At 43.5% G+C, this 25,925-nt stretch overlaps 1 protein-coding gene across 2 annotated transcripts; it reads left to right on the top strand.

The window, feature by feature from the left end:
* Nucleotides 1–3,754: 3,754 nt before the first annotated feature.
* On the top strand, nucleotides 3,755–22,258 carry G3BP2 (GTPase activating protein (SH3 domain) binding protein 2). Of its 2 annotated transcripts, XM_010011404.1 has the most exons (11): nucleotides 3,755–3,870; nucleotides 7,386–7,467; nucleotides 8,685–8,858; nucleotides 9,714–9,804; nucleotides 10,727–10,829; nucleotides 12,019–12,199; nucleotides 13,168–13,266; nucleotides 17,600–17,690; nucleotides 19,705–19,833; nucleotides 20,023–20,141; nucleotides 20,875–22,258. In XM_010011404.1, the coding sequence occupies exons 1-11, from the start codon at nucleotides 3,776–3,778 to the stop codon at nucleotides 21,145–21,147; spliced, it is 1,437 nt and encodes a 478-aa protein (XP_010009706.1). In that variant the 5' UTR covers nucleotides 3,755–3,775; the 3' UTR covers nucleotides 21,148–22,258. The 2 variants fall into 2 exon arrangements, with proteins under 2 accessions (XP_010009706.1, XP_010009707.1); XM_010011405.1 differs by lacking the exon at nucleotides 13,168–13,266.
* The last annotated feature ends 3,667 nt before the right edge of the window (nucleotides 22,259–25,925 follow it).

The raw sequence follows: 25,925 nt of genomic DNA, 5'->3' as shown, positions 1-25,925 counted from the left end.
GGGAAAGATCTTAAAGTAGAGGGATTCTGGTAAATTACACAGGTTCACTGGCTCTTACTGCAGATGGAGGATGAGGCGAGTGCTCACCGTGCAGAGTGTGAAAGAGAGAACATGGTTTCAGTACTGACCTTGGTTGTTTGGGACTTTTGATCACTGTTTCAGTATTTTTTCATTTCAGTCAATGCTTATTTTGCTTTACCATCGAGCACCCACAGTCTTTGCAGGACTGGAGTGTCAGTTGCCATTTGGACTTTTAGCTTTACTCAAAGTGTGGCTGCTCACACCAGGTATTGCAGTGGTTGGATCTCAGAGCTGTGCTATGGATCCTGGTAGCAGGCATAGTCTTTAGGGCATTACTCGCTTGTCTACAGTAGGAATCGCAGTTTAAAAGTGATAATCTGATCTAGGAGAAACCCATCCGAGATTGTGAGAGCTGCTCTCCCCTTCCCTTCTGTTTTCACTTTGCTCCTGTGTTTTGGGAAGCAGCACAGTGTTCCTCATGGCTTTGCTTTGTGTGCTCGCTGCATGGGGAGCATCTTTGTGATTTGCAATAGCATTTTTCCCCATTTTCTTTTCTGTTTAAATGGTATAGTCAAATCTAATCAGTGACTGGGATGCAAGTTGCAGACTTGTGGATATAAGAACAAGCCACACTGTTGCAGATTTGTGTAAAACTATAGCTCAATATCTGTGTGCCTTCAGTCATGGATAAATTGTTCTATGGAAGAGGTGTTTAAACCAAAAAATTTTCCTTGCTTATAGGTTTTTAGTAGACAAATGGTGAGGCCTTCATCTCCCTCCCAAAGCTTCAAAATTTGTCTTGGAGGTTTCTTCATGTTTGGATGACACCTTCCTGAACTTGAGCTCCTGTTAGAATTTGGTTCAGGTTTTTGTCATTTATGAAGTAGAATTGGTGAAGCATCCAGGCAGTGTTGCTGTTGCTGGTCTGTCTTGAAGCAGGAACTACCTTTTTTGGCACAACCAAAGACTTGGTGTTGGTTTGTTCTCTGGATACCGAATTTGAGCATGTGTGCTGCCATTCTGTGACCTTGCCACAGATGACCAGTCACACTTCTATTTTCTGCAGGATAAGAAAATAATAACAAGAAATCTTGCATATATTTTAGGCAAAAAGGCTTCCCTAATGTGAGAGCTGCTGCTTGAGCAAGATGCATGCCAGTGAACATTACGATTGTTCAGTGCGTAGCGGCCCTCAGTACTTTTTCAGAAGCAATTGCTGTGGCCCCCCTGTGCAATCTGATAGATGATAGTTTAGGGTTGGTTTATTGTGGGATTTTTGTTGTTTGGTTGGGCTTTTTAAAATTTAGTTGAAAAAGTGACAAACACAGTTTAATAAATACTAAATGAAATACCCTTCTGTCTTTTATTCATTTGCTTCTCTTTGCATGCAAATAAAAAATAATTCCTTTCTCTCCCATTGTTTTTCTTTTCTGGAAAGATGTGACCATGGAAATAACTCACGATTTGAACTTGGTTATTTGAGGTAACAGTTACAAGCTTATCCAGTCCCATCTGTGGGCTTTATGTTATGAATTTGAGACATGCCAATTGAAGTTACAAGACGTACAGCACTGGTGTGTGTGTGTGCATGTTCCCTCAGTGCTGGAGCCTGGTCCCTGGGTGCCTTTAGGTTCCTTACCTCTTAGCCTGGTCCAGAGGAGAAAGAGATTCCATGTTTTGTGTAGTCCTCCAGCTTTCAAGTCTATTACAAAACAGATGGCGTGGCTGCTGGTTCTCCTTGGTTCGAGAATGTGCTGCAAACCCGATGTGCCCTTGTGGTAGCACAAGAATTAAAATTACTGAATAGGGTAGGAATTAAATCTTGTCAATTAATTGTCAGCTGGATGTAGGCAGGATTACCTGTGGATGAGAAGAGTTGTGTGGATGATCATGGTCCCCTGTCTGTATAGCTTATGGCTTTATCAGTGTGCATGAAGGAGTGGGGTTCTTGAACAGTACAGTTGCACCATAGAGAAACTACCAGATAAATTTGTTGGATTGCTGATGCTTGCCACCTCAGTTTTGGTGTTTCTGGCTAGTATGTACATGAGCGTCTTGAGCGGTAAGTTCTCATGAAGACACTTTCCTAAGGGCTGCTCAGGCTGATCTGAGAATGTGGCTCATTTTGTTCAAGTGAGAAGAGCACTCAGATTCTTCTTAGCTGTTACTCCTTGACTCTTGAGTATGTACCAATGAAAACTGGAAAAATGGCTTTTACGGAGTAAAATGGCTTAAATTTCACTGGTTCCTTTACCTCCAAACACCCCTCGGGCTTGTTAAGATTTGGGTCCTTGACTTTAAAGAGGTGCTATACTAACTGGGATACGTGGATATTTTAATCTTTCTGAAACATGGTTTCATGGCACCCATGTTGATAGCAGGAAGTACCCACATTTTTACTGCCATTTAATGACTTGGAAACCTGAACAGTTCATTAAGCCTCTGCTACCCCTACTGAGATCTCTGAAGAGATAATGAAAGGAAGTAATACTGAGGCAGGTGAAGAATTGTACTGAGACATCATCCTGTAAAACACTGTGATTCTGTGATATAAATCAATAGCGCTGTCACTTGAAATATGGGCAGAGGTAGATGGTGCTTATCTCTTAGATCATGTAAACCAACTGCTGTTTCAAGTGGTTAGGGAAGAACTGGCTGTGTGTGCTTGCCTTTCTCTGATTTTCTGAAAGGCTTTTGAAAGGTTTCAGTGGCCTTTCCTGAAATAGGACAACTTCCAATGAAGAAAAGATTTAGAGTGATACAGATCTGATGTAGTGTAATGACTTGTCACAGATTATTGTTTTGTACCCAGAGGCATTTTCAGTGTTCCTTGTGGCATGCCAGCAATTTGTTAACATATGTACTTTGCTTATTGCTATAGTCACAAGAATGTGTGCTGGCTATGATCTGCTTTTCAGTCGGTTCTTCAAAAACCAAATGTGATGAAGCTCCATCCTTGTGTGTTCTTACAAGTGCTTGTGGTGAAGATCACATCACCAATTTTGTATTGTGCTTGTGGGGCAGGGGAGCAAAAAAAAAAAAGAAAAAAAAAAAGAGTATCTCACTTGGAGAAACTGAGATCCTTCTTTTGTTAAGGTTTCTGGCTAAAATTCTCACATACATGCCATTGCTGTAGTATGAGTCATGTTAGGAAGATCCCCGAACTGGTCATCTCTGAGGGATCAAAGTTTCCCAGTTTCCCTTCCCAGTCTTTAGGAAATGTGAATCCAGCCCACACAATTACTTGAGAATGTTGGTGCTACCATCTTTGTTACAGATGTGACAGTAGCCTTTTGAAGCAGATGTGCTTGAGATAAGCGTGTTACTGTCTGACCCAAGAAAGTGTATTCCTGTTTGTTTTGCAGTGCTGTTGAACTTGGATTTTTAATTGTTCATCAGTTTATTGCCAAAGGCTTAAATAAATGATGCTAGAGGTTTTAAACAGGCTTTTTGTTTGCTTGTTTGTGTTTTTTTAAGTACCTGTTCTGTAAGGGACTTTGCATCTACTGTTCCCTCTTTGTCAAAGTAATGCATGAATTAACCAAGAATCTTTTTATTTACTCAAAGGAGGTTGGGGAGGATGTCCTGAATTGGTGGAGTAGTTCTGTGTGAATTAAGGTCCTGTTAAGATAACTATTTCAATTCCAATATCATCATGCCCATCCTTTTACATGGAAGTTGTGATATACAGGGTTGTCTTCAATTTAACATGAATATTTCTTAATTGCAGCATTTGACACTGTGTACCAAAGAAATGGTGATGGAGAAGCCAAGTCCCCTGCTCGTAGGGCGGGAGTTTGTGAGACAGTACTACACTCTGCTAAATAAAGCTCCTGACTTCTTGCACAGGTAACACTTTCACTCACAAAGTGACTAATGTTTTTGAACAAAAGTGTACTTTATATGTGTACTGTTGGTTATAAATCAGATAAACATTAAATTCTGAGTATGGGAAGAAATGGACCGGGCTAACTTTTGGAAAACCATTCCATCTTACCGAAAACTCCTTAGGCTCTACAACCAAGTCTGATCACATGGCATGATATCAAGGTATTTCCTGCGTGGAGAAGTGAGCTGCTTCTCTTCTCAGATGATAAAATGGTAATGTGGATGTATTCCAGAAATGCTTTTCTAAAAAGACAGAAAAGAAAAGGAAAAGGAAATGGCAGAGGAAGCACGGGCATGAGATAAGCATGCTCATTATTTCAGGGTACCATATGGTCCATTGCCTCTGAGAAATTTTTATTCAGATTGTTGATTGGAGATTTAAGTATAAATGTCATGGCCTGGACACAAGGTAGTGGAAAATACAGTAGGCTTTTTTTACCTGTGTCTACTATTTAAGTGGTACTCTGAATGTGCTTCCTCCTTCTTTTTCTTCACACTCCCCTCCCCCCCCCTTTCTTTTTTCTTCCTTCTTTTTCTGGTTTTGATTGGCTGCACACAGCTTGTCACTTAAGATTTTGCATTTTCACATTCGGGCTTAGAGCAGCATGGACATGTAATGACTAAGGACAAAACTCACTGCTTGGATTGTCTTGTCTCAGAACTTGATCTAAGGTTGATGGTGAAAAAGTGGGCTGTTTGAGCACAAGGTGGCTTACTTGAGAATTCAGTCTTTGGATTAATGCCTCTTTTCGTCTATAGCTCTAAGGCAGGGAAAATGAATGGTATCGTTTTTATTTAAATCACTGGACTGCCGTGGAACCATGTTCTTTTCTGTGTTTAAATCTATTTTTAAGGTGTCTTGAGAGTGTATTCCAGGCTTTCCTAATCTATGTTTAGTAATCTAACAGAAGGTAAAAGCAGGATCTTGAGCAATTGCAGAATTTTTCCCTGCCCTTAAAACTTCCACAGATGAGTCAGATGAGATCAGTGTGGACGGAACATGGGCAAGTATGTCCATGTAGTACATCGATACCTGATACGCAAACTGACCCGAGAACTTGCTCGCTCGCTCTGACCCGAGAACTGCATTCCTTAGGGACATCTCATGCTCTGGGTGTTTTGCCTTGGAGTTAGCTTCCGAGACAGTGCTGAGGCAGGTCTGTCAGCAGTCACCATCTTGTTGACATGTGTAACTGTCCATTGCCTGTAAAGCTCAAGCAGCTGAAATTCTTTTGAGAGACTTAGAAAGGGTTTGACGGTACCAGATTTTCAAGGCAACAATTATGATGTGAGTAAATGATGTGCTGGAAATCCTGATATCAGCACATCAGGGTCATTTTTTAATGCTATAAAAGCCCAAGTTAGTAAGATAAGTTTCACGTGGAGTGTGCTGTCATTTTGCTCTGAGACCCAGAAATTGTGTGGATAAACAAAGAGGCAAAGAATAGTTGATAAGAGATGAGTAGGCCATGCTTCACAGCTTAATACTAAAGGCAGGGCGGGAGTGATGTCAGTTCTACAGTAAGATTGACTTTTCCTTCTGTAATGGTTATTTTCAATCGCAGTTATACTGTATATTGTAGTAAATTACCCATGCCTCAAACCCAGTGTTGAAAACAGTCTTTGATTGTGCTCATAAGAGCATTTACCTGTAGTGATAGTAACTTGTAACTGTAAGCTTGGCAGGATTTGGGGGTGTCGGGGGGTGGCGTTTGATTTGATTTAAGAAGCAAAACACTGTCGGTGTGGTTTTCCTCCCTAACTGCTTCAGTCGAAGAAGACGAGCTAGCTGACACATGCAGAGGGAACACTATGAAGCTGGTGTTCCTGGCACACCTGGGATATGGACTGGTGTTTCCAGATAAGGGCGATAGGAGATTGGCGGAAGTGTACATGTGAGGAAAATTGGTGTCTGGGAAGACATTTGGCCTGTTGAAGACAACTTTGATGCTTTATAGGAGGTACTGGGTATTACTCCCACCCTTTTAAATCTCAAGCTTTACTTCAACAACTCTGAAATGCAGCATTCCAAATTATGCTCTGTATGTGGTACATTGAGTGGGAACAGGGAATTGTCCATAGAGGTTACCTTCTTGCAGGAATTCTGTTTACATAAAGGGCTTTAAAAATGTTACAGACTTTTTCACAGATTTCTCTTAAATACCTCTGCATGGAAGTGTCCTAGACATTCTGATCTGGTTTGGTTGAATCATAGCTGATTCTTGAACTGCTTGTGTGATACGTCTTCTAACCAGTTTCAGTCTCTGTCACTGCTGTCCCTCTTTGGGGTTGCAGAGGTAGCTATTGTTTAGTAGTCAGGCTCGAATACAGAGGACATTTGCCTTTTGTTTCTTTGGCTCCACCTTGTTTGAGTTATGTACTCTGAGAGCATATCTTGTCTTCCCTCTTTCTCTTGCTGTTAGTCTGTATAGCAACTTGCTTGCTGCCACAGAAAGATTTTGCTTTTCATGGAATTTTAACTCTATCCCAGCCGAAACCAGGACACATGGCTTCCTGGTGCTTGATGGTGCTCCTCCTTGAAGTTTTGGACAGCAAGCGTTTAAGTTACTGGTTTCTCCTACTAAAAGCTTGAGAAGAGCACTGGGTATCCTGTCGCTTATCCATTATTTATCATTATCCAAAGCTTATCCAGGGGTTATGGGTAAGCAGAGACCAGTTTGCCCTCAAAATGGGTGTTACGCAGTGTAGTTTGCATGCCTATTGCACTTTAGGTGAATTTAGATGGCTTTACTGACTCCTTAACTGAAAATCTATAATTACATATAACTGGAGACTTCACATTTACTCCTTTCCTGATCTGCAGTTCCCACTTGTGAGGTTTTGTGTCTACCAAAGAGTTTGAACAGTTTCTTAAAAGCAAGTTAAAACTCTTGGTCCCCCTGTGAAAGCAATTAATAAGCTATGCTGACCATGAGGGAGCTGGCTTTGGTAATTAGAGACTGAAAAGAGGTTTTCCTATCTGCTTGTGCACTCCTTCCTTCAGCTGACTTCTGTTTTTCCTTGCTGTTAGGAAGTGTTGGACCCTGCTCAAAAACATGGTTATGCAGTTGGTGTAACAATCTAATATTTCTTGGACTTTTTTCTGGACATAGAAAATCTGCGGTTGGTATTTCCAGGAAAGTAGAACTGGAAAGAATTTCTAGGTTTAGTAGGATAAACAAAGAAATGGCAAAAGAGGAAGTGCTAGTGTTTAAATCTGTATCTTAATACTGACCAAGTGAAAGGTTGAGGTTGATTTAGGAGCTTGCTACATATCTTGGGCAAACTGGAATACTGAATATTTAAGCTTGTTTGTTCCTGTTTCCTTGGAGCCTTGGAAGCAGGAAATGTACCTTGGATTCCTGTTTGTGCTGAAATTCCTGATGCATTGAGCTCTGCAGCTTTTGTCTAAAATATTTGTTGGATCTTGGTTCTGTTTTTTCGCTGCTATGACCTTTGCATCTCTTCACTTGCAGGTTTTATGGCAGGAATTCTTCTTACGTCCACGGAGGACTGGATGCCAGCGGGAAACCGCAAGAAGCAGTGTATGGTCAAGCTGTGCGTATCAAAATCAGTCCTGTAGTCCTCATCCATGCTCAGAACTTACTTGTATGAATTGGTCTTTTTCTTTACCAATTACTTTGACTTTCTTATCTGGTAAATACCATATTGTGACACTGCCCCCTGTGCAGAGGCAGATAGGAATTTGTTGGCTTGATTTGTTTGTTTGTTTGTTTGTTTGTTTGATTGATTGATTGATTGTTGCTTCTTTTCCTGTGGGTTGTGTTTGATTCATCAGCTTTGCATGTAAACTGCAGAAAGTATCTTTAGGATAGGAAACAAAATCAAAAGGACCTGTTAGACTTGTGCTATTGATGCATCTTATTTCAGTTAGACTTGGGGAGGGGCCTGATCTTTGTGAGTTACGTGGAATTCTGTATATTAGCAAATTCTTCCTTGAGTGGAGTTTTCGTAGAGTAGAAGGTAACTTTTGAAGAAGTGAAGTAAGTCCAGGAAACACAAGTTTTCACTTTGGTTGTAGCGCTTTATCAGAATATCTGTCACCTAGGGGCACCTGCTCATGTGGTAGCCACATCTTTGAGCAGTGTGGCTTTTAGCTCAGGGCAGGTTTGGTTTCTTCTCCTTTCACCAGCAGAGCCTGATTTGGCACCACAAAAATCTTGGTGCGGATGTTACCCCCTCCTGTGACATTTGGGTTCTTTGTGGATGTGTAGAGCGTTGGGGTTTTTTTGTTTGGAGGGTAGTATGGGAGTTTTTTTAACCACAGTGTAAATGCTGTCCTCTCACAGGACCTTTAAAAAAATGAAAGCCTTAAAATAGGTCACATGTTCTAACATGGCTGGAAAATGGGATAGCAAGTTGTACGCTATTGGACTACTCTGGGAAGTGCTTGATTCATAGAATCATAGAATGATTTGGGTTGGAAAAAACTTTAAGATCATCTAGTTCCAACCCCCTGCCATGGGCAGGGATGCCTCACACTAGACCATGTCACCCAAGGCTCTGTCCAACCTGGCCTTGAACACTGCCAGAGGTGGAGCATTCACCACTTCTTTGGGCAGCATGTGCCAGTGCCTCAACTTCAGATTAAGTTAGATGAGCTCTGGTAGACTGCTCTCAGGAACCAAGACAGTTCTTGATTCCAGTACTTCCCAGTGGGGTGCTTTTTTATGTTAGTTCAGACTTGGGTATTGAAAAGGTGTAAAGCTCTGTAGAAAACCCAGTGCAGCTAAACTGTAACTCTTTATTTCTAGGAGATCCACAAAAAGGTGATGTCATTACAGTTCAGCGAATGCCACACCAAGATCCGTCATGTGGATGCTCATGCTACTCTGAGTGATGGAGTGGTTGTGCAAGTCATGGGAGAGCTGTCGAACAACGGGCAGCCCATGAGGAAGTTCATGCAGACTTTTGTGCTTGCTCCAGAAGTAAGTATATGTAAGAATGTTTTCTTTCAAATACTGACGATGGAAACCCGACCTGTAGCTACAGTTTGTCATATTGGGGCAAAAACATATCTGGCTCTTAGAGCTTGGACTGGAGGCTATCATTAAATGTGTCACAGTGCAGAGAAACAAGCGTATTGGATCCATCCTGAGCGGTTTTATTTTGTTAGACTTGAAGTGTTGGAGCAGTAATACAAAGCAAATTGGAGCTTGCATTTGGGAGCTGCTTTGGCACAGATCAATAAAACGTTCAGCTCTGCAGATCAAGTCTCTGCTGTAGTTCTGTACTTTGTTCAAGTCTATTGACAAATGTGAGTGTGAGTTGATGCTGCACAAGCTACTTCTCAGATTGAGTTCTCAGTGAGAGCAGAGTAAGGGTAAAGGGCGTTTTGTGTTCTTTCTACTTTTTTCCCCTGCTGCTTCACAAACTATGGTTTGGTTGGTGTTTAATATTTCAGTCTCGTTCAATTTCTTTGTTGTTACCCTGTGCAATGCTATGTGTACAGTCACCCCCGAAGATTCATTCTGTTTTTGTAAAAGGAAAAATTCAAATTCCTTAATGAAGCTGAGGGACTTTAGGTTTATTTAGAATCTATGATTACTGTGACTTAGCAAAATTGGGGAGTTCTTGCTGCTTGAAACCTCCTCTTTCAGTTGGGCAGAAGCTACTGTACAGTTGTAGAGAAGTGGTACTGTTTGGAAGATAGCTTTAGTGAAATAGTCCTATGTCAAATTGTTGGTGTGTACCACACAGAGCTTCTCTCTCTAATCCATCTTTGTTGTTGACGGCCAATATACTGTATATGCAAAAGAAAAATGCATGTTGTTCTTTTACAGGGCTCTGTTCCAAACAAGTTCTATGTCCATAATGATATCTTCAGATATGAAGATGAAGTATTTGGGGATTCAGAAGGAGAACTTGATGAAGGTGAGAAGAACTGTGTGTGTAGTTTGTTGTTCTTCCTCTAGCAGAGCTTTCAGAAGTGTCTAGAGGAGACGGAAAAATGCACATTGTGTGTCTTTCTGATGGATGGGAATAATTTGAAAGGTGGAGTGTAGGTTATGGTGCTGGAACTACTCGCTGGTCCAAATGTTCTGTGAAAAGAAGGTTGTGCAGTAGTACCTTATTCCTTGAAGGGCTGAACTGGCTCAGGGTGGGTGGTGCTTGGCAGAAAATGGAAATAATGAGCAGTACTACTTCTGCTGCCACTGGTTTTGTCACGTAGACTTGATTTCTTGCATCAGTTCACTTTTTAGATGAAGTAATTTGAAGAAAAAGTTGAATTGGCTTTTCAAATATGACATGTACTTCACTTTCATATCATCATCACATTCAGTAATGCATTTATTTTCGGGGGCTTAACTTGATCTGGGTATCTTTTCCCCTCTGTTGACTGAGACAAAGCAAATCTGAGTACAGCCAGGATGTATGTACATGTGTTCACTGGATAATTTCTGGGTTTTTTTCATCATGGTTCTGTGGAACAAAGCATCTAGGCACTTGTATTTGAGGTTAATCTTCTTAGTCTGATGTACTGAGATTTTTATGAGCTAATAGTGCAATATTTCCTTTTTACTGCTACTCTATGAAAAGCATCTGACCCATGAGCATTCTTCCCAGACCTTCCTATCAGCAGTATGGCTCCAGTTTCTCTTTTTTTGGAAAATGTTCAAGAGGCTTTGTCTCTTACTGAGTGGAAGTGTCTTCTAGCTTTCCTTCCACCTAATCTTGCCTTGTTTTTGTTGGTGAAGCTTTATTTTGATTCCTGCTAGTTTAATATGCTTTTATTTTTAGTGTGGCTTGTATGCACTTGCAGACATGTTTAAAGAAGTTTATCTTTTTGTGTCAGAGTCTGAGGAAGAGGTGGAAGAGGAGCAGGAGGAAAGACAACCATCACCTGAACCTGTGCAAGAGAATGCAAGCAGTACTTATTATGAAAACCACCCTGTAACGTAAGAAGTCCATTTTATTGTATGAAGTTGCTTTTTTTAATGAAAACAGCAGAATTGCTTTGGTTTTGTTTTCTGGATGTGATTTAATAGGTAGTTTAGGAAACTACTATGGTTGACTTGATACTGATCTGTGTTACATTATTTTGAAACATTGCTTCTTGAATGGAGAGAGGAAATGAGGGATGTTCTTATGCATGTTATTTTCACTTCTAGTTTCAAACGTGAGGTGAAAAGGTAGCAACGCTTAATGGAGTCTTTGTTAATTTGTTATATAAATTTGTATCCGGTTATACAATGTAATTTATGTGAACAGATGGGTTAACAAAAGAGAAGTTAACTGTACCTTCTCAAATTTGGGTACCACTTGGAACTGAGAGGAACGTCTACTTTTTGAGAAATGAAAATACATTTACTAAATAACTAGATGATGTCTCTTAAGTGCATCACTGATAACCCTGAATGCTGTTCACACAATGCTTCTGATGAGAAATCTTATGGATGAGGGGTGTCTGTGGGAATTCTGGCAGTGACTTGGTCAAGATAATGCAGGAAGTTTTTGGGTTACTGTGCTGATCAGAATGAAGTCATAAAGGCAACATTCATTAGATAGTCACTTCGGAATATACAAACCTGTGGCAGGAGGTGCATAGGCAGAAGTGTCTGGAATTTTGTAAGCTTTTGGGGTGGCTAAAGAGAGCTGAAGAACTTCAGGTCCCTTACGTTTCAAACAGAGAAGAGAAGAAGTTGTGTGTGAGTTTCAGTAAACAAGACTCACAACTGCTTTGTCAAGGAACTTGTATGGCAGTTTTGTAAATAACCTGCGTGTTTCATTTAAAAATTGGCTTTATTTATGCATGTAGATTAATCTTCCATTGGTCTTCCATTGTGCTTCTATTCCTTTTTGAGCAGGACCTGTTGCTTATGGGTTTTATATGTCTGTGTGATTTTCAGATTCTCTGCAGAGAATTGTAAACCATATCTTTGCTTCAGCAGGAGTAAAAACTGGCTTTGTATGCAACTGCAGGGCTACAGCTTAACTTCTCATAGTATTGTACATGTAGGTACATATGGTAGCAACTGGAAATGGAATGATCTTTCTGATACCAGCCATTACCATAGCATAGCTTATAAAAGGTCATAAAATGCAAAGCAAGTGATAAGCTGCATAAAATGCACTTGATTATTGTAGCAATGGGATAGAGGAGGCGCTGGAAGAATCCTCTCACGAACCTGAGCCAGAACTGGAATCTGAAACGAAAACTGAGGAGCTGAAAGCTGAAGTAGAAGAAAAGACCCTTGAGGAGCTAGAAGAGAAGTCTCCATCTCCACCTCCTGTAGAACCTGTTTCACTCCCACAAGAACCGCCAAAGGTTAGTTCAAAGTCGTGTCTGTGCTTCTAGGTACAGATGGTAAACCAAAAGATTTGGGTTTTACCTTAGCCTTTCTGAGTGGCCAAACCACTGCCTTTTTCAGTGTTATACAGTGAACAGCTAGACTTGAACCTTGAACTCATAAAGATGCCAGGTTTCGCTAAAAAAGGAAAGAATGTTGGTTTTGAGTTCTGCTCAAGTCACCTATTGTAAATTTAATGCTCTGCTTGTAAAGTGTATGTGTTGTGGTTTATGCATGTGTAAATCTTTTTAAATGTGGCGTTAACACAGGTTAGGAAAACACCTCAAGCTACCATCAAGAAAAGTGGCTTACAATTGGAACCACTGCTCTTCCTTGGAAAAAAACCTGTAAGGCATTGACACTTGCCAAACTGCTGGCAGTATGGTCCAAAATCAGTATGGGGGCATCGACTGTCTCCCCTAGATAGGATGCCTAACCTTAAAAACCACTGTGCGCGTCACCTGATATGGTTACACCTAGGGTAGTTTGAAAGAGATGGGAGGAACCAGTGAAAGCTGGAGAGGTCCTTTGTAGCTCCAGCCTGTCTCCCATGTTCGTTTTTTTTCCTCCCAATCCTTTTTCTCTTTTCCGTTTTTACTTTTAAGTTCTGGCATCACTTTCTTTCTCTGTGCAGAAGACACTGAACACTACAGGGTTTTCAGTCCTAGTTTTGGTTACATCATGGGAAGCAGTGATCTGGGGATGCTGAGGGAACTGGGCTCACTCATGTAGCAATAGTGGGCATGGTACACACTTGCTCCATGCTGCTGGAGTCCACAGACAACTAGAACTGCAAATCCTTCTGTATCACCATTGTAATGCTTGCACAAAAATTATTTAACAGTCAGATATGAACCGAAAGTGTGATTGCAGCAGACGAGTTTCCCTGTAGGAATGTCAGTGGTTTGCCATGATTAGTAGCCTAGGTTTGTTGCATTTCCTGCAGGCTTTCTCTTGGGCTTCAGTGACCAGTAAAAACCTGCCTCCTAGTGGTACTGTTTCTTCCTCTGGAATTCCACCCCATGTTAAAGCACCAGTCTCACAGGTAACCCATCTGTGAACACCTTGGATTGTCTCATTACTTCTGCAAACTGCTTCAGTTGTATAAATTAACAGATCAATTTGTTTGACTTAAATTGCACAAATGAATTGTGTCTTACATGTTAATGCACTCACCTTCTTGTCACAAGCAAGGGCACATACACTTAACAGGTGTAACTTTGGGTGATGGTGACCTTAAAATCTGTTCATAAGGAAACAGAAAATTGCTACTGACATTTTTTTGACCTGTCTTAATGGGATATGGTTTGGTTTACAAGGGGAAAACAAAACTAAACAAAAAACTAACTCCCCACAAAGTGGTTGTTTTCTAAAGTGTGTTTGAAAGGGGTATTTCATTGGCTGAAGTGCCCCCGCATTAAAAAGGGATAGCATGGTTTCTGAGAAGGTGCAAGATTGCCTTGTAAGGCCAACATCTACAGAAATATGGTGGATCTCGTTATCCATCCATAATTAACTTGTCACAGAACCCTGTACCAACTTATGACTGTGTGAGGAATGGAAGGATTTACATTTCCTTTCCAGGACAATGCCATCTTCCCATTCCTAGATCGACTGGGTGAGAAGGGGAAAGAGGAAGGAAAGTTTGACCGGGTGATAGCTCACATTCTGCACATGCCAAGCTGGTGTGAGACAGTCTGAGACTCTCAATTCAGCTTTCTCCCTCTATAAAACCCCCCTCAAAATAGAAAATGTGTGCTTTAACCTCTTCTACTGATGCTATGTACCAAAGTACTCTATGATGTAGTAGCTCACATCCAACCTTTTTAAAGGACTGCAGTTTTCAGTAGAACAGCTGCATTATTGCAGCTATTGGTTTTGCACTGGCTTCTTCTCAACTGATTTATGTACAGGGAGGAGCCTGTCTAGGATTGCCCTTCAGCCAAATGCATGTTGAAAAAGAAAACAACACAGAAAAACAACACCTTGTATGGTGTTGCTTCTGGTCTGAGGGGCTGTTGTGTGAATTAGATAATGGCTGTCTAATGGGTTGGGAAGCCTGTCTGTCTTCAACAGCTTCACCCGGGCTTTAAGCATTTTAGGTGGTATTTGAGCCATAAAAAATGTGGTTTTTCTAGAACAGAATAGATTTTCCTTATGCAAACCCCAAATTAGTTTTGGCTTATTTGCTATAGAGATGGTGAATTTTTGTAGTGTGATTGCAAGAGTCATTTCATATTGTCTGTACGAGAGAGTAGAATATAGATTTTAGATGTCCCCTTAACCTCTTCTGCATTGCCTCTGTAGCTAGTCATGCTTTCTGCCTTTAGATTGCTTGTGTTGTGACTTTATGATTAGTAATCGTGTGTGGAAGTTTCTGAACAGTACTGAAATGGCACAAATTTCGACTCACGGCTCTTCTGGAGACAGAATCAGTTAGTTCTTGGCTCCTTTTCTTGCACACTTTTCAGACGTGGTACACAGAAAGCTGGTAGAAAAGGCACCTGGACAATTTCTGCCAGGAGTTACAGATCAGTAGCAGCTTTTTCCTGTTGTCTTGGATCCCTTAATGCCAGATACTCTGCAGGTAAACGAGAGCAATAGATTGCACTGCTGGGTGGGTGGCTCCTTTGGAATGCTGTTCTAGCATCATCTAGTGATTTTACAGTGCAGCTGTTAACTGTCCTCTGCATTACTTCAGCGTTCCCCCCATCTTTTATCAAGTTAAAAATATAGCTTCTGTAGTATTAATTCAGAACCCCTCCAAGGACTGCACACATACTGTTTTGGATATAAACCAGGTCAGTTCCTGTTGATGGACAGCTGTGAAGTTAAACAGGTCAGCATTTCTTGCTCTTTTTCTTCTTGTGGGCGATGAGAAGTCACCCTGCCTGCACTGATAAATCAGGCCTTCTCTTTATAGCATCTTCAGATCTTCCAATCTCCCATTTGAATGAACACTTCAGCGTTCTAGGGGTGCCATAGGGACAGAGGTAGGCAGCCCTGACTCTGGTCTGCTATCTCAGAAGCGGTGCATTCAGGAAAAGAAAGAGCTATTTATAGCATTCTCTTACCACCTTAGATCTTCTTGGACTCTGGATAGACTCTTCCATACTCTGTAGTGCTTTTATGGAAGTGATTGATGAGAGTGTTTAGTATGTTGCGTGGTCCACATTTACTTCAGGGACAGCGTGGAGGTTATCTGAGGTATGCATCTGACCTAGCTACTGGAATTACAGCGAGATGATGTGGCGTTTTCTCTTGTGTTTTCATGTGAAGTGTGGTTTCTTGCTGTTTGCTTGGCTAGTTGTTTCTTGGCATATGTTTTGATTGTGGCAGGCACCTCCAGAGAAGCTTTTAAGCCTTGTGAGATTTCAAAACTGGAATTGTACCAGCCTTTGGAGCCACCTCTTCTCTTTCTTTTTCTGTCCCATCCTCTGTTTCAGGGGGTATTCATTTCCAGAATTGGTGAGTAAAGGCTGACTCGTGGCTGGTTTTGCTGGCATTGCCAGTAGCATTGCAGTAGCAGAAAAAAAGTCCTTTTCCCTCCCCATGTGAGCTCCTGAAGAGAGACAATGTCACCTTTTCTTTAATTGTTCCCAAAGCCCTGTTACGCTGATGTTTGTGGCATACTTGGCTCCTTTAGTGTCTGTTGAAATCCTTATTCTGTGCCTCTCAGTCCGCTTTGTGTGCTCTCTGTGAAATGAGAGTTGCAATTAGCTGCTGCTTGGGCCCTAAATGGCAGTCCTTAACAGGCATCTTGTGATGCTGCTGCTAATTGCAGTGTTGGGGACAAGCACAGTCTTGCACAAGTGCTCTCCTTGTCAGGCAGCCCAGAGAGCACTGAGGCAGTCTTCATCCCTGAAAAGGAATGGTGCTGATTAGAAAGCAAGTAATGAGATGAGTTGTTTGGGTAGACAGAGAGTATCTGTGTGTTAGATGAGAAGTTGAGTGAAATGCAGGGCAAGCAGGTAGAAGTTGACTGTTATTTGTGATTTAATGGAAGGACATCAGTGATATAGCAAGTCTTTGCTGTGGTTCAGGGAAGGACTGAGGGTTTAAGCCTGATAGTTAAGCCTCTAAGTATCTAAGAAATGGGGGTCTCAATGTAGAGTTTTGCTTTTGAGGTGTAATTTATAATGCTGTAAAGATACGTGAGTAAAAGGTGGCAGGGGAGCTCCAGTGATCTGTAATGAGGCACAGTGAAAAGAGATTTAACAGCAAGGCTGATTTTTCTAGCTTATTCTTGGAATTGAAAAAGTGATCCTAGAAATGGTGGAAGGACAAGCTGAGCAGAGCACGAGCAATAGAAGGGCTGAAACATTTATTGCGTGCATAATACCTGCATGTTTCAGGCTGGAACCATCAGTTGTCTTGAGTTCTTAAACGAAAATAAGGGAGATGTTTAACACCAGCTACTTCTCCACAGCAGTCTGGGCCTATAGCCTTTGTCCTTGTGTATAATCTTCCTTGGAGGCTACTGTTCTTCTCTGTGCTCCTAAGGATCGTTTTGTTTTTCTAAGATAAGAACCCAGCACAGCAGCAGCTGCTGGACTGCTGTATGGAAAATGGAATTCCAAAAATGTTGGAAGTTGTTTCAGTAACCAACGGGCTGCTCTGTTCTGTCCCTTTTTCTCAAATTATCTTTAAAAGCTTTTTTTTGCGTGCAGAAAATGGAATAGGTGTTCTAGTTCCTGAGAATATGAAAGGTGTCCTTTGAGCATCATGGCCTTGACATTAGGGAAGTTGAGGAATATCCTCAGCAGGTAGCCTGAAGAAATTGCTGTTTCAGATGGTTTTATCGTATCAGAAATACTATGCTCTGAGGGCTTTTGGTTTGTTCTCTTTCTTTTTTGGTGGCTTCCTTACAGTTGTTCTGCACTCGAGGAAAAGAATCCCCCAGGGACTCAGACTCACTCAAAATGTCATTTTCCCATCTCTTTGTGTTAATCTCAGACTACCTTCTAATCCATGACGTTTGAGCTTGGCATGAGGAATTTTATTTCGTCTATGTGGGGTTTTTAGTCAGGCTGAGGAATTCCTGAATAACAGAGCGTGGGGGTCTCAGTGCCTGGTCAAACATGGACAGTTCACCTTAGCCACGTTCTGGGGAGCCGCTCTGATGAAGAGAAGTTTGCTTTGCACCTTTTAGCAGACGTAACACTGCAGTCCTGGATTGGTACAGAGGAATTTATAGAGGTGGAAAAAAATGTATTCCCAAACATATTGACATGGATGTATATGTTCTGGAGTTAATTTTGTGCATGCCACTTATCTGTGTCTTGTGTTGGGGGGTGGGGGGGAAGGGCTTGTTTTGGTGAGTTTTTGGGGTTTTATTGGGCCAGTGTTTAATAATGCCTGTTCTTCTCCTGTTTTAGCCAAGAGTTGAAACTAAACCTGAAGCTCAGTCTCAGCCTCCTCGTGTCCGTTGGGAAAGACCCGGTTTTCCGCCCCGAGGACCTCGACCAGGTAATGTAGACCAGCCTGTGTGTCTGCTTGGGGCTTGTTACTTACAAGGAGAGGTATCTCCTTGATGGGTCTTGTCTGTACCTGTGTTACATTTGGCTGAAAATGAACTGTCTGTTCCTTCTGCCTTCAATTAGAAATGGGGCAGTCCAGGCTGGTGGTGAGCTGTTGCAAATATCAGGCATAGTTTCCAATCTTCTGCTTTTGGTTTTTGTTAATCAAGCCATTTGCTTATCTGTTTAAGCACTTTTCGTGCAGCTTGGTGCAGTTCTGAAAAGCTGGCACAGAAATCTGATGTTTTTTCCATGTCCTCTAATTTTGCTGAACTTTACAAGTGAGAGAGAGCTCTTAAGTATCTCCTGTTGCTCTTTGTTTTGGAAGCAAATCTTTCCACTGTGTCAGCCTCAGTCAGTTAGTAATTTTCTACGTATTTTTCCATCTTTCGTAATTGTCTAAAATGCCATTTTCAGCTTGGCTGCTTCCTGTTTGACTTAGTTTGTGAGCAGCCAGCTCTCTGCATGTTCTTACTCATACAGAGTATCCAAATGTGTAGGAGGGTCAGAACAGAAAATATGCACTTTACTTGATAGTCGTCCGGAGTGGTATTGAGAGTTGGAAGCCTTCTGAGTTGTTTATTGGTCCAGCCTGGTTGCTTGGCAAACTCTGAGCAAAAGCTGTCCAGCCAAAGGCCCAGAGTTGCAGGATGTTGATGGGTTCATAGTCTTCTCTAAGTGTGAAAATCCATTCCAAGTTCTAAGGGGAGGGATGGCATCTGCAGTTATACTGACGTGGCTCTGCGAGCTTGAAGGGGTTAAGTCTCAGCAACTCTATCTCCTCCAGCTCTAGCTAAAATTGGTTCTAGTGAAGGTGTTCAGTAAGTGCATACCAAACTGTGGTACAGATTGGGCTTACAAGTGCTTTTGGCTTGAGTCAGTGCCAAGTATATCTTCATTCAGGGACAACACTGAAACTGAAAGGATTTAAGGCACCAAGAAAGAACCATGACATCTGTTACAGGTTAACGTTTCTTGGGTTTTTAACATGTCATCTTCAGCTGGGAGAAAAAGACACAACTTGGGACTAAATCAAGTTAAAAATCTGCGTTTCTACTACTCTTGGATGTGATAGAAGTCATACAGAAAATGTGTCACAGAGCCTGAGACTTTTAATTCTGGTCTGGGGAGTAGCAGAAGCAGGGGAGAAAAAGCTGAAATCTCAGGAGACCAAGTGGTAGAACTTCAGCCCTATGACCTTGTTTTCAAAGGCAGCCAGTGAGCTGTTTTATCTGCTGAAGGAAACCTTTCACAGGAGCTAGTAAGCTTGCTGTAAATGCGCCTGTAGGGGAGGCTGAGGATAGAAAGGGGTATACCTACATTGTACTACTACAGGTGCAAAAGGAGTAATGGTGTGCTGCTGTCACGCTGCAAGGCAGCTCATGATTTAGTAGGGAGATACTGAGAAAGATTTTATCTTGCGTGCTGGAAAGAAGACACGTACTTCAGTTGAGCTGGAGAGAACATGAGGGACTCTCACTTGTATTTGGGACAGCATGGTGGAACACGAAAGCCAGAAGAGGTGACTGGCAAACACTGTTTTTAACATGAGTGCCGAAGTAAGGAAACTCACTGTGCTGAGGAACTGATGAAGAGGTGACTTAAATCCAGATCTTTTATGAAGTACATTCTAATAGGTAGTGAGCTCCTCTACAGTATAACAATTTAAGATGTAACAAGAACCTCTTAGACAAACTTGCCAGTCTGCCCGATGTTTTAGTTAACATGAATTTTATTGAACCTAACCAGGGAAACCAGATGAAAGGAAACAAATACCTTGTGGTATTATTACAAACTGTGTAAAGATGAGGACAGTATCCTCCCCTGGTAAACATAAGCTCAAGAGCTGAAGGTACAGAATCGAGCAAACGTGCTTGGTGCTGTTTGTAGATACGCTTGTCTGAATCTACACGCATCTTACAACCCTCGTGGCTCTACCTTCTTCTTCTTCCTGTCAACTTTAGGGAGAGGGGACATGGAACAGAATGAGTCGGACAATCGCCGGATCATTCGCTATCCAGACAGCCACCAGCTCTTTGTTGGGAACTTGCCACATGATATCGATGAGAGTGAACTGAAGGAGTTCTTCATGAGTAAGTAGCAATTCCAGCTGTGGAGACTAAGCAGAAAAACTGCTTATAAGCCACATAATGTTCACTTAGGGCCAGCTGGGGAACTTCTGCATGCTGTGACTCTACACGTGTTGTCTAGAACAAATGGAGGGGTGGCAGAGCTGGCACTGTAGGTTTTGATATTGTGGCTTTCCACTTGTGTCTTCCCAGGCTTTGGAAATGTGGTAGAACTTCGCATCAATACTAAAGGAGTGGGAGGAAAACTGCCCAATTTTGGTTTTGTGGTATTTGACGATTCTGAGCCAGTCCAGCGAATTTTAGTTGCAAAAGTAAGTATTGGCATTGAGTAGCCGCCAAAGGATTGCTTCTCAGTCAGGACTGAGTGTCCTGAACCCCAAACGGTGTGGGCTGTCCAGTTTGCCTTGCTATTGTTTGTGGCATTCAGACAGTTTTAAGACAAACATAGTTTTGGTGTAGTCGTTCTGTCAGGAGCGTTCCGGAGCTTACAATAGAATTCCTCAAACCACGTCAGACCTCACACACAGACACCATGTGGAGCTCAACACTTACTTTTAGATATCCTTTTAAGCTGAAAGTTGAGTACGTAACCTTTTGAAGGGCAACCCATGGATCTCTGAATTCTGCATCCTGGGGCTGAGGAAGAGGAGCAGGGTGATTTGTGGTTGTGACTTGAGGAACCGGAGAGGAGAAAGCAGCGCTGTGCATTGCTAGAATGTGGAACCAAGGCCTGGTAGAGCAATTCTGCAGGAGCTTTAGCCCTGAGGTAAAAAGGCTAAAGCGGGCAGTGAAGAGGCTAAAGATGTCCCTGCCCTTACTGGAGGAAGACAGCTAATTCTTTGCATGTCAAGTGAATTCAGAAATGCTGTTCCCTTTACTGTAGACCACTGGGGCTAAGGTTGTATGGCGCAGGGAACGAATTGGTGTCTTTTGCATGTCAATGAAGGTAGGCTGAGAACGCACTGTGTTCATATGCCTTGTGTAAGCAGCCTCTGTGGAATGGGGACTAACTAATGGTGTGCCTTGACCACTTTTCCCTATAAGCCCATTATGTTCCGGGGTGAGGTGCGCTTGAACGTAGAAGAGAAAAAAACAAGAGCCGCTCGTGAGCGAGAGACCCGAGGCGGAGGCGACGACCGTAGGGATATTCGGCGCAATGATAGAGGCCCTGGGGGTCCCCGTGGAATAGTGGGTGGTGGCATGATGCGAGACCGTGATGGAAGAGGACCCCCTCCGAGAGGCGGCATGGCGCAGAAGCTCGGCTCCGGACGAGGCACCGGGCAGATGGAAGGCCGCTTCACTGGACAGCGTCGCTGAGCCCTCCGCTGCAGGCAGCCCGTCTTGGCAGTGGTACATTATCCATCGTGTTTGCATTCTTGTTAATTTCTTTTTTTGGCTTTGGAATGTGACACAGCCCTTCTGGTCATTTCTTTGATGTGAAAGCATCCTTTGGTTTCCGGTTTAAATTGAGGTGGACGTTCTTTCCCCAGTTTCACAACAGGAGTCACGCTGTTAATTTATAAATGTAGACTTGGAGAATTGAGGACTGGAAAAAAGAAAAAAAAAAAAGAAAAAAAAGACCGGTAAACTATCTGCAACAAAAGTGAACTAAAGGACATGCCCACTAGAATTCAGGTCCTTTCAGTCCAAAACCCTCTGCTGCACATTTTGTGTAAGTGTTCCTCTTTCTGCCTATTACTGTTGGAAACACAAGTAGTGCAATCTGTGCAATTGGAGAAGCTTGCCTTTTTGGGTTTTTTTTTGTCCTTCTTAGAACACTTGGCTCCAAACAAACTCGTGTTTACGCACTCATCCAAATGCACTAATGGGTACTCTGGACTCATTTATACTGACAGCTGCAGGAGGCATCGGAGGGAAAGACCTTCATCCTCTTCCTCAGACAGAATAGCTTGGGAAATGATGCGGGCATCTGATCTGCTTGCTGTGACCAACATGTACACACACAAACCTTAATAAGACTATGAGTTTATTCCAGAAGGAATCCATTTAGCTGTAAACTAAGAAGAACCCCGAGTTTCAAAGTTGTAGCCCTGAGTACACAACAGGTTTGATAGCTCACGTCTGATTTTTCTACCTGCCCCTCTTCAGTACAGGGATGGCTGCTCAACACACTCCTCCTTCCCCTCGCCCCTTCGATAAGCATTGTACAGTGAAATTTGTCTTGACTGTATTTGAGTTCTCTGGTAATGTAATAAGCATGATGGTGCCTTCTCTGAATACATCATTCCAGTCTTGCTGGTGATTTTGTACAGTATAGTGTATGAATTACTGTGCTGCAAAGCTGATTGGCTGCAAAGCATTTAAAGGAAATTGTGGAAAAATTGTATTAAAAAAACCCAATTGCAGTATCTTTCAATCAGTAAACGTTGCTGAAATGATCATCCACCTTGCTCGTCACTTCACAAGTTTGCCTGGTTTTTTGCAGAGGGGGGGAAGGGAGGAAGAAGGCATCGAGCAGTGTCCAGGTTTCCTCTTCTCTTTAAACAGAGTTACAGAAAATGGAGTTGACATCTCCCTTGGACACGCATTTCAGAAGTCAGTCAGGAACGGTGGATGACTTTGGCCAGCTCAGAATGGGTAGAACTGAGCATCCTTGGCGAGGGTGAGCTTTTCAAACAAGGATACTGCAATTTCCCAAGAACCAAACAGCAGCTCTTAAGCATTTGCATTTTCCAGTTGCACTTTCTTAAAAACTCTTAACTCGTTTTGCACATAACTCTCAGCTGAAGTTGACACTCGCATGGCTCTGGACCGAAGGCTTGGAAGGAGACACCTTCTCATTCAGCTGACTGGTGGGTTTCCAGTCCAGTGCAGAGGTCTGCTTCCAGATGACATTCTGGAGCGTGTTCCGAGGAGGGGGTGTGAAAGTGTAAAGCTGCTGCTGCTGGGCACGGAAGACCTCCCTCCCATCAGCCAACTGCCATGTCAAGCAGAAGCATAGGGCAGCACAGCAGCCTGGCTCTGCATTATGCAATCAGCTGCTGTTTTTCACTTAAGTTGGAAGATTTTGCACATATTTCTCTGAGACGTTAGGCCAAGTGAAGCAGCATCTGTGTTTTCTCCCAGACACGAGGTCTTCTGTGTTCAGTGGTAAGTCTTGCACTATTTTCATACACCTTTTTCCCTGGGGCACATTTCTACCAGTTTCCATGTCCATATTCTAGTTTTCTGTTGAAGGTCTCACATTTTCAGCTGATACCTGGAGGTCTGTGGTGCTTGAACCCACTCGCCACACACCACCCACTGCCCCGTAGGTTTGAAGCCTTGGGACAAACTGCTGCCCTCGGTCAGCAATTTGCCACCGGTGTCTTTTATGTAGCCTTTCTTTTTTTCCCCTTTTGTAGTGCTGTGGTGTTTTGCTGCCACCTCATGCATTTGGATGGCAATTGGGAATAATCTTGACAACAAAAACTGGAGTATTAAAGAGAGCTACTGAGCCATCCTGCTTTCTGGCTTGCTCCTTGAGTAAGTGACATGGACAAGTGTTGGAATGTCGTCCGGAGAAGTTTACATGGTGATAGCTCACCTGCTGTACTGTGGACTCTTGGTGTTCTCGACCCTCTTGGTAGTCAATGTACCTCTTAGAGCAAAGGAAGGGATTCACTGACCATTACTGTTAGTTGCTGATTCGTGGATGGTGGGAGTATTTTGTCATGGTTCTATTTCAACCAGCCCAGCTGACCATCTTGGCTTTAGTAGGCATACAAGACAGTGGATTACCATCTTCATTGCTGTAACATGTCAAGCAGTATATGCTAGTAGATTCTAGTTTAATTGTTGCAGGTGGAAAGTATTTTTACTTTAAGTTTCCATTCTGAATGTGTTTTGACTAAACATACCAATAAACTACTGATGTCTGCAGCATTTATCTATGTCCCTAATTCTCTTGAATGCAGGTGGCTGTACAGCACAGTGCCTCTTGCCAGGCAGAAGGTGCTTTTTTAAGGACCTGGTTAATGGCTTGTCAGATGGTGGATGTGTCACATCCTGCGTTTGAAGTGTTAGCTTGGTCAAGCCGATAAGCTCTGCTTTGCTGTGGCTGCAGGAACTCCTTGCCTGGGGTGCTGGCTGAGGGAGACACAGGGGTCAGAACCCTGCCGGTGGCTCCGCTCACCGCAGGGTTGCCCATTCCAGGGAGGAACATGAGCTCCTCTCGGACATGTCCTGGGTGGGATTCCCCCGTGCCCCACCAGCCTGCAGGGATACAGCCTGAACAGATCCTGCCGTGGTGCTGGCCAGAACGTGAGCCAAGCTGCCTTAGGAAATCTAGGCCTGGAGTTGCTTGCTCTCCACTTGAGTGTTGCTTACTCTTGGTTCAGCGGAGCTGATTGTTGTACTCCAAGGTGATCCCTGGGTTTAGCTCCTTGTGTTTGTGGGCACTGGCAGTGCCAGTGTTTACCCGAAAAGGCTGTTAAAAGGCCTGTTCTTGCATGGCTTGTAGATAAATTGTGTCTGAGTTGTGGGAGCTGTGTGGGGCTGTCCTGCTCTGGGTGAAGTTCTGGTAGCTGAAGTTCTCTGCCGAGAGCCTGTCTTGGCTGTAACTCTTTCTGCTAAATGACGGTGGGGAAGTGTCTGAGAAGCTGCACAGTTGCGTGTTGAAACACTGAAAGGAAAAGCAAGATTCTGTGGAAGAGCCATAAATCTGAGTCCCCAGAATTCCCCTGAGGGGCAGGCTCAGCAGCTGCGGATCTGCTGGTGCCAAAGGGACCCAAAGAAGTGCAGTTACCTCCATGGCGTCTCCCAAGGGCCTGTGGCATCCAGACCATTGTATTGCTCGAGGAGGTGAATTGTGGAGGCCACAGACTCGGGTTCCCTGGGGCTGGGAAGGAGGAGGCAGGTAATGGTGTCTGGAACAAGCCAGGGTCATCCAGGACCCGGCTATACTTGTGCCATGAAGTCTCAGTGAGCAAAATTGTTCAAGAGCGTATTTTATCAGCACGTGAGCTGGTGTTTGGGCTTTGTGAGTGGTGGTGTGTAATGACCAGCTTCTGGTGCTGTCTCTGCAGCGTGTGTCTCTGTGTGTGTGCATCATACATGGGTATGAACTGAGAACAGCTTTTGCAGACGCTGGCACAAGGCTCTTCCAGGCAGTCTTACTCAGTGCAGTTTGAAATGCAGAGCTTCCCATATCCATGAAACCCACGAGGCCCCCTCAGAAGTAAGGCGCAGGAGTTAGACCCAGGCTCAGCAGAACAAGGCATCAGGTGCTGATGGTTTTCATGCTCACACTGAGACCTTCACAGCCCTGCAGGGCCTTGGGGGCAGCATGTTGGCACCACATTAGTCCTGGCAGGAGCTGTGGTGTCAGCCCTTGGTCAATGTGACCTGCCAGCAGCAGGCATGGAGCTGGTGTGCTCTGGTGGGTGTGCAGGTGAGGGCAGGAGGGGTTGTCAGGGCATCCATTTGGGATACAGAGTAGGGGACTGTTTGGGTGGGGGGGATCCTGTCCCCTCTGGCTTGCTCCCTCCAGCCAAGAGGAGACACCAGGGACTGCTGGACCTTTCCTGGAGCACCACGGGGCCACGGCCTGGAACAGGCAGCTTTTCCCTCGTGGCATGTGCAGCTGGAGCTGCTGAGGGTTCCCCGGGAAGTGAGGAGAGAGCTGTTGGGTTTTCCCTGACGCATCCCCTCTGCCGACCTGCTCCCTGCGCCTGCATGCAGACGGCCCACAGGATGGAGGAAACACAGAGCTTTCCGTGTTGTGGGAAGAGAAACAGCAGAGTGGGGAGCGTGCCAGAGGAAGGATGTGGTGCGGGCAGCAGCCTGCGCTACCCAAGGCTGAAGCAACCCAAGGCCTGCACCGCCACACCGACCCCAGCCACTGGCTCATGTGGAAAAAGGAGGAAATAAATAAAACCTCGGACTGTAAAATGTGAAGGCTCCGGTTAATGTTCCTCTGTGATAAAAAGTGATGCAGAAAGTGTCACCCCTAGCGTGTGGGGTGGGGGGGAGGTTGAGGTGCTGCTCTGCAGGGACGCTGTGACCGTGTATCACGGTTTGGCTGCAGACGTGGGGGTGCTGAACATCAGCGGCGGGCTCCGCTGTAGTGCAGCTCGGCCTTCCTGCTCCTGGCC

Source organism: Nestor notabilis, unplaced genomic scaffold (genome assembly GCF_000696875.1).
Source record: "Nestor notabilis isolate BGI_N333 unplaced genomic scaffold, ASM69687v1 scaffold31613, whole genome shotgun sequence".
NCBI classification, from domain to species: Eukaryota; Metazoa; Chordata; class Aves; order Psittaciformes; family Psittacidae; genus Nestor; species Nestor notabilis.
Note: the sequence above shows the minus strand (reverse complement) of the source record. Positions and strands in the feature narration are given on the sequence as shown.

What these genes read in the sequence shown, in the direction of transcription:
- G3BP2 (XM_010011404.1), top strand. Translation starts at nt 3,776, where the DNA reads ATGGTGATGGAGAAGCCAAGTCCCCTGCTCGTAGGGCGGGAGTTTGTG. An exon ending in CTTTTGTGCTTGCTCCAGAA is followed by an intron (nt 8,859 to 9,713) that starts GTAAGTATATGT and finishes GTTCTTTTACAG; the next exon opens with GGCTCTGTTCCAAACAAGTT. An exon ending in TTAAAGCACCAGTCTCACAG is followed by an intron (nt 13,267 to 17,599) that starts GTAACCCATCTG and finishes CTCCTGTTTTAG; the next exon opens with CCAAGAGTTGAAACTAAACC.